Source organism: Perna viridis, chromosome 2, assembly GCF_037379345.1.
Source record: "Perna viridis isolate PV_CMFRI_1.1 ecotype Kerala chromosome 2, ASM3737934v1, whole genome shotgun sequence".
NCBI classification, from domain to species: domain Eukaryota; kingdom Metazoa; phylum Mollusca; class Bivalvia; order Mytilida; family Mytilidae; genus Perna; species Perna viridis.
The window spans coordinates 35,887,328-35,901,052 of record NC_142446.1 but is presented as its reverse complement, the minus strand read 5'-3'; the positions used below and the strand labels follow the sequence as shown (position 1 = coordinate 35,901,052).

General features: G+C 31.3%; 1 protein-coding gene across 1 annotated transcript; it reads left to right on the top strand.

Moving 5' to 3' along the window:
• Positions 1 to 4,379: 4,379 nt before the first annotated feature.
• On the top strand, positions 4,380 to 10,926 carry LOC148624834 (uncharacterized). The gene is made up of 4 exons (XM_088567803.1): positions 4,380 to 4,609; positions 4,830 to 5,825; positions 6,095 to 6,258; positions 9,748 to 10,926. The coding sequence occupies exons 2-4, from the start codon at positions 4,868 to 4,870 to the stop codon at positions 10,102 to 10,104; spliced, it is 1,479 nt and encodes a 492-aa protein (XP_088423929.1). The 5' UTR covers positions 4,380 to 4,609; positions 4,830 to 4,867; the 3' UTR covers positions 10,105 to 10,926.
• The last annotated feature ends 2,799 nt before the right edge of the window (positions 10,927 to 13,725 follow it).

The following is a 13,725-nucleotide window of genomic DNA, read 5'->3' as shown; positions in this document are numbered from 1 at the left end:
AAGATTAAAATAACAGATAAATCATATTTCTGATTATAAACCCGTTAACTTTTGACTACAATATGTTCTAATAGGTAAATGTATATAGTTTTATGTTGAATATTGAAATGATCAGAGAGTACTCTAAATAGACACAGTACTTATGATAGTTATTTTTGTTTCAGCTTGTACTTATTGATGAACTGATGATGTAGATCCCACATTTGTAACTATTTTTTTCTGACGAGAAGACCTTTACGATATAGCTACGTAAGTGTATAAATAATTCATTGGAAAGAGTGAATAACCAATATATTACGAGTGCTGAAGAACGCCTTGATTTAAGGAGTGTGTGTAACTTGTTCCGAGCATGAGTCAAATCCTCAAGTGTTCTTGGCATGAGTCATCGTATGTTTATTATTTACGTTAACCAATTGATTATCCTATATTTTACGTACATTTTATTCATAATATATCGAAATTTTCAACATGAATTTTAAATTCTGTGATAGGCGGATTGATATCAAAGTTGTGACGTTTACACGGGAGAAAGTCCGTGAGTGAAATTACCGAATTTATTTTACAGTGTGAATTATCGAAATTTATTACATATTACATATTGAAATATAACAATAAAACATCTCAAGCTTGTATTGACATATGAATGTGCATGATCAAGGGTTACCAGGTAATGTTCTTTTTGCTCTTTGTATTTTTTATGGAATGTTGAATAGCTTTACAATAATAAATCATGAATCATTATCCTAAAATGTATTGATAGGTTTACGTTTCTCATATTGTAAAATCAAGGAGGTGCTTCTATATTTGAAATTGTCTTAATGGATATTCTACAAAAAAACCTTACGTAATTTATCCGAGGGCAACATATAAAAAACTCTGTGGTTGAACGATCTAATATTTCAGCATTAGTTCGTGTTCACCCGGATGGCCAATGATTTGATTTGTTAACACCTGTAATACTTGATATATGCCACGACCGTTATATTGAGATCTAAATGTTTCCTTCAGATAATAAACATATAAAGTAAAAGTAGCGTATTCATGAAAGAGTTTGAATTGGTAAAAAGGTAAGACGTCGGGAAGACTGAACTGGTCCCAAAACATCATTATACACACGTACAGCGAAATAGTTTCCCCATATGTACTCAAGAAACATAAAAAAAATGAACTAAACATAGAAAAAACTATACAAAGGCCAGATATCCCTCTCTTATGACAGACACACATTATTTCGAGAGGCTAACGCAGTCAGTAAATACACTAATCTTCCCTGGGGCCCTCAAAAATAAACAAATACAAAAATAAAATTTCAATAATACATTTTTAAATGCACACTAACACAAAGTTACGCAAAAATATTAACTCTGTTTGCTGAGTAATTGGCATCTCAATCTTCTTGTTTTAATTGGAGTTTTTGGAGTTTCTTACTATTGGTAAGTTGTTCTACATAGTTGGACCAGAGTAACTAAAATATCTTTTTAGTTATATAGATCTTATTAGAGAGATACGATGGAGCTTCATTTCTAATAATTAAAAAAAAATAGAACACATTTCTGATATATCATCCTATTTTCAACTGTCAATCATTCTAGTTGTTTGAACAAGGGCGCAGATGGAGCAAGGAAATCTGTCTCAAAGATTAAATAAAAACGCGGTTCAGATTTTTTCCCAAATGACTGTACAATATTTTCTTTTGTTTAAGCTAATTATATTTTCATATTTCAATCTGTAAATGCACATCGCACTAATATTAATAAAGCAGCTAATTAACCTTCTTTTTTCCCCGTTTAGTATTTGTATACTTACCTGTTTCTAGTTTTTTCTGTTTTATTTAGAAGCTACATGACTTGTGTAATTGCCAGTTTTGTCTCCTATTTACAGATAAATTGTGATTTTAACATTTGATTTTTTTTACATTGTGCTTAACATAATTACTTATTACCTAGTTCATATTACTTTATATCTCAAATTTATATTTGATTATTTAAAAAAAAAGACACTATCTTAGGACCAGGATTTTTTGTTAACATTTCCAAGTAATCAATGTACCCACTTATTTTCAAATTTGATGTACACAAGGCTCTTTAGAATTTAAATTCCTCGGATAAAATTAACAAGTCAAGCTTTTAAGAAATATAACATTTATCTGTCTGTAAAATTCTTTACAGTTGTAAGGAATTCGTCACTGTCTGGTTTTAATGGTTCGAGAATTTAGTATGTGTTTCCAAGTAAAGCCAGATATAATCCAGTAATTTTAAACATATCATATCATTAAGTGCGGTGATTACAAAAGGTTTAATAAAAATAAACCTACTTAACCTACTAAAAGTTTTCGTAGAATCAACACTGCAAAATTTAAAACTGCGTTCAAATATTCAATTAGGAAAAAACATTAAATTGGTATCATTAATCTTTTATTTTAACAAAACATTCAATGAAAAAGTGTTCATTGTCACTGACACATGAATATTAGTACAAGTTTCGGCGAAAACTGATATAACTATAATGATTCCATAAAAGCCAGATTGAATGATAGAAAGAAGTTTGAAGTTTTATTTCATTTAATTCATGCATTTCATAACTTTACAGTGGCGAATCCAGACCAAATTTCAAATTTTTCAATAACTTGTATCTTTTTTAACAAGGCCAGGGCGAATAATTCAGGTTGTATGGCCTTAATGCCTAATGGGTGGGTGAGTAGGAGGGGTTAAAATTTGTGGATAAGCCAGAATTCGTGCTAAAAATACATTTTTTTTTTCAAATAAAACGTGGGCGCGAATGTTTACAAGTTGTATAATAAAAGGAAGTGCTTTATAGTTCCTCTAGTTTGCAGCCATTCGTTCACATATCAATAATCCTTTACCTACACATTGATCTTTTTATAAGGTACATGCATTTGTATTGAAACACGCGATTCAGTAGTCGTAAACATTTTATATGCTAGTGACATATGACACGAACTAAATCGACTGAAACATATTTGACCAGATATACACCATACTGGTTGTTAATTGTGTTACACAGAGTTGAACGAGGTAAAACTAAGTTATATAACAGTTGTAACTTAAATTTTATGGTAATAATTATAATTTTTAGGAGACGCAAGGATGGGTGGTCAATCCGCCGGTGAATCCGCAACTGACATTAAGTGATTCAAACAGACCAAGCCCTGTACTAACCAAATCCTAATCCGGTTATTTTGCCGCTTGTTGGCATGTCAACCCACTCGAACGCTTTTTTCTTAAAATTGACCTGACCGAAGGTCAAACCAACGACGTCTCGAGAACAAGACCATGAGAACACCTTTTCACCTTTTAACTAAGCTCCTTTTTTCAAGTATATCTCTCACATCTCTTAAGGACATGAAAATAGGAGGCTTAATTTAATATATTATCAAAACGATGTTAAAAAAAACAAACTTTTTGCTAATCAAAATCGAATAAAACACATAAACGTACAGAAAACATTCTAGTTACCTATTTTTCTTATTAACATTAGATGGAAATATGTATTATTTTTTTTTAATTGATCCAAATCAAAATTCAACATAAATGCATTTGCATTTGACCATGATTCAGCAATGAAAAAAATATGCAGTTGGACAAACCACTTAATAGAACTACTTTCAATTTGTTAAATACGTGATTATGTACGATTTATTCTACACAATGTTGAGTTGATGACAATTGCCTAATAATGTGAACTGATGTGGAGCGCAGACCGGAAAGGAAAATTTTAGCCAAGAATATTCTATACATTATTGAAAAAAAGCGAACTATGTCTACATAGAACAATGTATCTATATCTTACTAAAATAATTATAGTAGTACAATACGAGCACACAATATAATTAAAAATTCATCATTAAAAGTAAACCTTTTATTGATTACTCAGATATTTTTTGTATGCGAATACTATAATAATCATTTAATATTGCAGAAAAAAATATAACAAATAAAATTAATTGTGAATATAAGACTTTGATCAGATTGGCAACCGTATTGATATGAAAAAATGAATAGAAAATAAGGTTGTAACTAGTTGGCTACTTTCTCACATTGAAAGAATACATATATGTATATTGCCAAATTATGATATGTGCCATCTGAAGTACAAATGGTACAGAGTTTCATTTTTGTAAAATGATTTTCCTGTATTAGTCGTTAACTCAGTGCACATTTTCTTGGTGAAAAAAAGACAAACATTTTTACCCAAACAAGCCGTTTTCGTGTGCATAAAATATGATTTGAAGATACAATTACTGAACATATCTTTGTATGAATTAAATACCACCAGACCAAAGCTATTTATAACAACAATAACAAAAAAAAAAAGATTTATTACCCAATGGTATTAAATTTATTTTAAAAGAAATAGGAGACATCGGTATTAGACATGTCAACGCAAATTGAAAATAGTACAATAATTTGACAAAGTTTGTCAGTGGTTCTTCGAATCTTTTTGGTTTTTTTTACAATAGGATTCCAAATTTGGAAAACTGCACGCCATTATTTGATTCTTAGCAACTTGCGTATGTTTATGAAAAACAAGTATAAAATCTCATGATAGACTCATTATAGGCAATTTAGAACCTTTGTGGCATTTAGAAGTAAGTACTTCTTTATTAATATTCTTGGTAAAAAAGAAATATACGTGAACTTCGTTTGTGTTTCTGTTGTAACGTTTTACATAATAAATAATCTTGTTTAGTTATGTATTTTGATTAAAGTATTGAAATGAACATTTTGTAATTACACAATGGATCTAACTTTAAAATTAGATAAAAGATGTGTGCACCAATGATTAATAGATTATTTGACACATTTCAGAATATTGGAAAAAAGTACCGAAGCATCAGAAAGGACAAATGGCCGAAATATCACACAATGCCGAAGCTGATGATTTGAGTGTCGAATTTATTTATACAACAGAAATTGAAGTTGATCAAAATTCAACAAACATCGAAAGATTCGTCCGAAATGTTTTAAACTGCAACGAACAGGCCCAAAACTATGGCATACCAAACACATATATGCAGGTCCCGTTCTACAAAGCTGTCGTGCATGAAGCTAAGTACTTAGGAGATGACAACAAAAAACGTTTGGTAATACAATTATATCTTTTATCAGAACATCATCTTATATCCCAAAGAAAAGAAGTTGATGATTTTCTAACTAGAAATCTACCTGATGGTGCTAGATTTATTGGAAATCCATCAAGACGACTTTTAGAAGTCCAAAAGGAAATTAAGCGTGACCCCACTTCCACAGACGACCTATATAATGATGACGACCCATCCTTTTGCAACATCCCTGGTAAAAACTGCTGTGAAAAATGCACAAATTATTGGCTAATAGTTCCTAAAGTTCAGTGGGAATTTTTCGACCTACTCTATCAGATGTATACGTTTGATATTTTTCACCAGGGATTTGTGGCTAAATTTGTTCACTTCCTCACTATACCAACCAACGTTATGCTGTCAATGATGTTTTTGGCTCAGTTCGACTTACCTGGAGTAGGCAAGTTTCACTATGGATGTGCACTGTCAGTGAACGGTGCTTTGATCTTGCTTATCTTACTATCTATTGCGTACGTAGTAATGGGATTTCTTAAAAAATGCGTTCTGTGGGGATTTTCTACAATGATTGTTTTGACACTTTTAAACATTTCTGGTAACGTTTGGTATGAGTGCTATAAGGTAGATGGCAACCCATGGTACAATCCAACGGTCACGAGTGCAAACCCAATAATATGGAGTTATGTGATATCAATCTTTCAAGCCGCGTCCCATGGAACGGAATCTCAGATTCCTCCGTACATAGACGGTACGATAAATAAAATACTCTTTTTCCTTCATTTATCAACTGTTAAGATATGTCAGGAATGGCTAAAGACGACCAACCAATCAGACTATTAAAATTGTACCAAACTCGCAATCATATAAGACAAAAATATGATCAAATATTGAAAAAATAGGGAAAGACATATATTTAAATTACTTCATTGGTAACGGTGATTTTTTTTTTTTAGAAAATGTCTTCATGTCCTATCACTGACATACGAATTTATAATAACTTTTTTTTTCAATTTTCAGGGGTTAATCATTGGGAATCGATACATTTATTTCTGCGCAAGAGTAGAAATCGCCACAATGACACTTTATACAACAGGCTAATTACTTACGCTCCATTTATACTCTTTCCGATATTGTCGGCGTCAGTTGCATGGTTTTCATGGCTTCATTTGATTGGAACGGAGGTAAGTATTTGAGCCATTTAGTTCGTAGCAAATAAAGCATGACTTATTTGTTACTGTAATACGGTCAAACTATGGTGATGTACATGCCACCGCTTTCGTTAACTTTTTACATTACCGAGTTAATCTAAATAGCTACTGACGACGCATCTACTTTTTTTCTAATACAATTAATGTTCGGATGACACCTTAATTCAAGTAATTAACATTTAACAAATGTAAGATGCTTGTTGAAAATTTTGTAAAAGTAGGGGCTGCACAAAACGATTTTATATACATTCTCACATTCATAGATCCGGTACAATGAATGGTTTTTACATTTTCCTTTTTTTTTAGGAAAATTATTTTAAAAAATGCTCATAGGCGACGTATGTTTCTCTTAATACTGTCTTTATGGTTCGTATATATTGATGTATTCAATAAGCCTGCCGGGCAAGTGGGTAACAAAGACAGTAGTTCAATGATTTGTTTCATATATTGTATCTATGCTTCCCGTGCACTTATCCTCACAGACTGAAAAACAGAGATTGCTTTTTTATAGAACCCGTGTTAATTTTTTTTTTATCTAAAAACAACTTTGCCTCGTATATTAATTTCGATTCAAATTTTCTACTGTCTTACCCAATACCATCAGAGGTTGTCCAATGGAAATGCTATCCCGTTAAACATCATGTGCTAATGTTCATGCTCTAGATATTTTTACGAGGAAGTATCACTCGACTAATGAAAGAGTATCAAGGGAACCAAGGTTATAGCGGTATTCAAAAGAATGTAATCCAGGGACAAAGACCAGACATGGAAAACAGACATACACAACAAAGAACATAAAGCAACTAAAATCAAACATACAAAGTAACAAAAGCAAATGAGCAACTCGGACTCCAGTTAAAAACTGGGAGCATGGACCAGGTGCACCGGTAGGGTAAGCGTCCTCTGTTTTTCTAGAAACACCCGCCGAGTTGCTCATAAATGGTAAAGTCCGGGGTAGACAGACGAGGAAAGGAAACCTATGAGTTGAATAAATCAGTTTTCATGGTGCAGATGGATACACCATAACCATCCACGAGTTCATGATGACGACCATAAAACTTCTGTAGTGATGACTTCAAACTTGTAGCAACATAACCCTGTTCCAAAAGCCTATTTGTTAGAGTTCTAGCGTGATACAAAAAGTCAGTTTCGGCAAGCTCTGGCATAACGTATGAGTTGTGATATGAACACTCTATACGCAGGTGCTGAAGGGATGTTGCCACAGATGAAAGGAAAATTGAAAGCTATATTTTTACATCCTAGTTGTCCGAGTGGTCTGAAGCTTTGGACTTAGTCCAGGCGGCCTTATATGTCACAGTCAGAGCAGAGAATGGGTTCGAATCCCGCTGAGTGAGCGACCAAATTTGCATCGCACAAATGGAGCCTCGCATCGATTCCAGAGTTTAGATGTACCGTAGACAAATATACTCTGATGAGAGGATAAAAAAACAACATGGAGACAAAACAAAAAAACAAAAACAAAAATAACATACATTTCAACTGAACCTCTTTTTTTGTGTCTAGACAGAATGCAAGATATTTATACACATAACCTAATATTTTGAATTAAACAATTATTCAATTTTTTTTTCGATTTGTGTGATTGTGAATTCATGTCTTGAAAAACACGCATTCTCATTTTAAATGTTTGCATTTGTCCATTGAATTTCACATGTCCATGCATTTAAAATAATATAAATATTACGTAAAATTATCGAAAAAAAAACAATGTCAGCTGAAATCTAATTGGTCCTTATTTTACCACCAAATGTAAATAAAGAAAGTGACTTCTAAATTAAACAGTTTTCCTTTTAATTCCTTCGAATGATTTTAGGAAAAAAGCTTTTGATTCTATACAAAGGATTTTAGTGATGAGTCTTTAGATTTTTTATCTTTTGGTGGTCCATCCAATATGCATGGGTTTAATTTTTTTTATCAAAATTCAGGATTTTGCCTCTTAAGCAATGGATAAGTTAAAATCATTTCAAATATGGTTCTTCCAACACAAGTCCAGTCTTTCTTTATTTTACATGATCCTCCAGAGCTAATTATAACAGTGAATTTGTAGTTTTCTATGTAATAGCAAGATTGATAAGGTCAAGCGAACCACAATCGATGTACTTATGATGAGGGAGGTCTAAATATTCATCATATCCAATCATTCTGGATTGCTTTCAAAAATTTTCAGGTAAAAAAAATCTTCGATCCTAGAAATACTTTCCCCTAGAGACTGGAGAGTGTTGGTTATAGATATTTAAGATAAATTTGCAGAGACATTTCTCTTTGTTTTACATTAGTGATGCACTGAAAGATAAATTTATCATAATTGGAGAGATGTTAGAAATGTTTTGGTATCTATCAAATACCAAACAGCCACAGTCCACAACCCCTGAAGATATTTTACTCCAACCACAATTGCACAATAATATTATTATGATAGGTGGTCAACTAATTCGATTTTCCCTTTTTTTCTGAACCAAATATTTTTTGCTACTGATTTGGTTATGGAAATAGAAAAAATTCTCTCTTGGTAAAAATTCCAAGGACAATATAGTATAGCCAAACACTATTAAGACTACAGCAGTTTGATGCGTTCTATTCCCCAAAGGTGGGGTAAATTTTGTTGAATAATCAAGCTCGACAATATAGTCAAAATGTGTATCGTGTAAATGTCAATCAACCAGTTTTGCGACCATCTTACACCGTTATATTAAAACCAAGTTATTGAAATCTGCTGCAAATTCACCGGCAAAGTGGATAAGAGCTTCAGATTTTAGAAATAAAAATAAGGATGTTTATTATCAAATATTTATTTGAAAACAATACATAAAACTAGACCGCGATCATTTCAGTACAAAATATACCTAAGACTTTTATGAAGCTATTTTTTAACAAAGGAATCTTCGATTTTTTTAATGTCTAATAGTAATTTCTTTATTGCTACAGTTTTGAAGAACTAGCCGATAGCACAATTTACGGAGCAATAAAGCATCTTTTTTTACTTTTAAAATAAACATGATGTATATATGGACGCTCTAAGTATACCTGATATACTGATTTTTCTTATTTGTCACCCTCCCTCCTTATTATCATAATAAAGTATATTTGACACAGCTTTTTATTTTAACATATTGTTAGTTTTGTTTCAATGTACAAAAATAATTGTTTAAAAAATAATTTAGGTGACGGAAACAGATTGTGTGATGCAACTCATTTTTTTTTCTCAGAAAAAAACTTTATCGGCATCATATTCTTTAATCGCTTCATATGACTAATCATTCTCCATTCCGTAAATAAACTGCTCAAAGTTTTGAACAATATTAAACATTTGTATTTTCTCATTGAACCACTTAGTTCATGATATACACATATTTGTGCGACGGCCTTCATCTTTGTGATATTCTTCTAGACATGCATCATGACTAAATATTATAATACTTACTGCATTTTATTTTATTACAGGTTATTTACATAATGGTGGGTATTGGTTACCAACCTTCACTCTTCACAGACTTCTACAGAATTATAGAAAAAGTCGAACTTCAAGGGAACCCTATTCTTGACCATTTCCCTACGTCATGGAGGGATATTTATAATAGTATTCCAGAACATATTTTACAGTCAATGGAGAAACAAAATTTAATACCCAAAAACGCGAGTGAAAAGCAAATTTATGCAGCATTTGCAAAGATAAAATTAGCATCTCAGTATACAAGAAGAGGAGTTAAGCAGCCAAACAATATGAGAGAAAGCGGAGGATTGAAAGATAAAAATCTGCAAATCATGTTAAACGCTAGAGAAGGAAACATACAAGTTTGATTCCAGCACTAGACCAAAATGATCTAAAAAAAAAAAAAAAAAAAAAAAGGTCACTCATTTATATAGAAAATGACACTGAATTATGAAGAATAGTATGAATAAACTTTATTTGTGTATTTCATAATGTTTGTTTTAAATATATGTATATATAAGTGTAGACTATATCATTGTTTAACTATTTCTTTCCATTCTTTAAATTGTATAAGGCAACAACAAACAGAAGCGAAAGGGATGTAGGAAATAGCTTGTTTGATTGTCTCTTTATTAATAATTATGTCCGATTTTCCACTCATCTATCAGGACAATATAAATCACATATTGGAGTTGTTTGTGACGATATTCTTGTTGCGATTGGTCCAGTAAAGTTGCTTTGAAAGGCCGATTATTCCCTTAGTTGTCAGCTTTTAAAATGATTAAGCTTATTTTGTATAGTTTGCCTTTTATTTGCTTAAATTTTATTAATATTGTAATATTCGATACACAATTATTGTTGATATTATGAAACTCAGTGCTTTTAGAGATATGCTCGGAATCTTCTATCCTTTGCTTAGTTGAACTTTGTTCACTATAAGTAGGACATATAGTTTCAAAATAAAAGTTTTCTTTGTATTTATTGTTGCTTTTCCATCCTACATTACACAATGATTTCATATTGCTAATACTTTGGTTTTTATATGTTGGCTTGCTTTTCTCATCTTCAGTTTTAATGTTTAATTGTTAACAAGCAATGTCTACTCTCTGTACTGAAAAAAAAATCATATATATATACTTTTCTCTGATTTAAATATTTAAATTAATTTCAATAAAAGCATTTGTAAAAATTATGCAGCGTTAGTTCCACGAGAAAATGTTCTTCTTACTTTTGAATTTGTTTTTTCATAGAATAAAATTTAATTCAATTCTCAACTACAAAGTCGCGTTTTATTAAGACTAAACAGTGTATAATACTTGACAACTTTTTGTAATTCAAGTATTGCTATAAGAAATGTTATATTACACAAAAGTGTGACATGGATTTAAATTGAAAGACTTGTCAAGGTCTTTTCTGTTGATATATAGTTAAATGTATGATACAACAGATGCGAACTTCAATTACTTGGAAATTGGTTATGGAAAATCTAAAAAAAATAATATACCTTTAAAAAATTAAATTGAATTAAAATCGGAAGTTAAAAGGTATTTTAGTAGCAGTCTTTGTGAGAATCATTCAAATTCTATTCAATAACTTTAACGTCTTCCAGTGTCATTTTCACATTCCTAAATGTTGAATTCGTTAGTACATTCTGTATAATTTATATCTCCTAACAGTTTTATTAAAAGCCACATGTTAACGTCTGTTTACTATAACATTTCTGACAAAATATCAAAAATAAAAATATGTAGGCTTTCCAACTATGAATCGCATGTTGTATGATAGCTGGATAACTACTTTGTACATAACAAATCGAAATCCCGAAACATCTGTAAACAGGTGCACTGCAAACGAATAAAGCACAAAGACAACTAGAAACAAATAAGCATGCACATTGAAAAAAAACTATTTATCGACTGCTTCATGTATTAGTTATTACATTAAGAAACAGATGTGATATACTTCAGTTTTTTTTATTGATAAGATAATGAAGCACCCTCTATTTGCCAAAGAAAATTCCAACGTTATCATTAAAATAAATAGTCATTTCTAGATTTGTAGTAATATAAACTTCTGGTCCCATTCGAGTATACAAATACTTTGTGTACATAAGAATCTAAGATGTTTTACTATGAAAGGAGTGTTACAAACAAATGGTTTTAAATTTGCACCCCCCATAAAAGTTGTTTAGATTTAGCAGCTTCATTCAAAATGGATTTAATTGTTTTTGTTTTAAAAGATAAACGTGAAAATTATAATTTTCAGTCAACTTCGAACTTTTCATAACCTATGCCAGTCATCAGTAAAATGTTTGATAATCACTTGATGATTTTGGTATGTCTGTCTAGTTCATTGTTGTACATAGAAAACCTTCAATCAGTGAGGGTTGACGAGTAACAGTTCTACTTTTTACCTGCTGCTCGATCCTATTCAGCCTTTCACTGAAAAAAAATATTGTTTAAACTAAACTAACGAAGTCAAAATATTTTGTTAGGTATGCATATATAGGGTTAAAACATAAAATCATGATAGGTTTTACTGACATGTTGTGTCAGTCGAAATGCATTGACCTATACTCAACTCCAATACTGCACTGTACCAATGTAACACTTTACAAACACTTACAGATACACTCCTTGAGACGTTCACAATTCCCATTTTAGCGTTCGTGCATCGTTTATCGTGCTTTTACATATCGTTTTGTGTTCGTTGAAAGGCACGATAAACGCACGATAGAAGCGTTCTTTAAAACGCACGATTAAATCGCCCGTTTAAACGCACGCTGGGAGCGCTCGTTTAAACGCATGATAGGAACGTTTGTTTAAACGCACGATACAATCGTTCGTTTATTTTTGTACTTTGATTATTTCCTTTATTTAACTGTTATTTTTATATTTTTTGCTATTATTAATTTATATAATTTAATTAACTTTATTTTATGCTTTTTCTGTCTTCATTATATGTGAATATTATTATTTTTCGTCATTTATCTATTGAGCGTTCGATTATTTTGCGTTTAAACGTACGATTTGAACATTCATCTAAACTCACGATAGCAGCGTTCATTCATCGTGCATTTGGTGAGCGTTTAGCGTGCGTTTGGGTATCGTGCGTGCGGGAAACCTAAACGTCTCAAAGAGTGTATTCTGAAAAGAAGAAAACTGATTCTTGGTCAACATTAATTTAAAATGAAATTTAATTTTCTTTGTAATTGTGTTATAGGTATTTGTGTTTGTTTGTTTGCTTTTTGTTTTTTATTTTGTTTTTTGTACATGTACTTTGTTTTGTGATTTCTTTCGTTTCGTCGTTTTGTGTGAAAAAGGTGACTTTATTTAATCCAATTAAAACGTCTGTAAAAGCCTACTGATGAAAAAAGCTTGATTACATTTGCAGCAAACACACACACACATACACATACAGAGGAATATATTTCTCCTATTTATAAATTTGTTCTATCAAATATTGTAATTTAATTTTACTATTATATTTGTTAAAAGTGGAGAAAAAATGACATTTAACTAACTACAAACGACCTTAAATGGAATGCTGAAATGATCCTATGAAAATGATATTGGCCACGATATAGCTACGTAAGTGTATAAATAAGGGGATAATTATTTGAAAACAGCGAATTACCAAAATATTATTACGAGTGCTGAAGAACGCCTTGATTTAAGGAGTGTGTGTTACTTGTTCCGAGCATGAGCCAAATCCTCAAAGCGTTCCTGGCACGAGGCATCATATTTTTATTATTTACGATAACATATTGATTATCCTATCTTTATCTATTTTATTCATAATTCATCGATATTTTCAGCATGAATTTTAAATTTTGTGATTAGCGGATTGATTTCAAAGTCGTGACGTTTTGTGTGAATTATCGAAATTCATAACACTGGGTGAATTCGATCAAACACTGCTCTCTATGTATTGAACGATAATAATCAAACATCTCAAGCTTGTATTGACATATGAATATGCATGTTCAA

Coding starts and splice junctions, on each gene's coding strand:
- LOC148624834 (XM_088567803.1), top strand. CDS start 4,868: ATGGCCGAAATATCACACAATGCCGAAGCTGATGATTTGAGTGTCGAA. Junction 5,826..6,094: donor GATTCCTCCGTACATAGACG/GTACGATAAATA, acceptor TTCAATTTTCAG/GGGTTAATCATTGGGAATCG. Junction 6,259..9,747: donor TTCATTTGATTGGAACGGAG/GTAAGTATTTGA, acceptor ATTTTATTACAG/GTTATTTACATAATGGTGGG.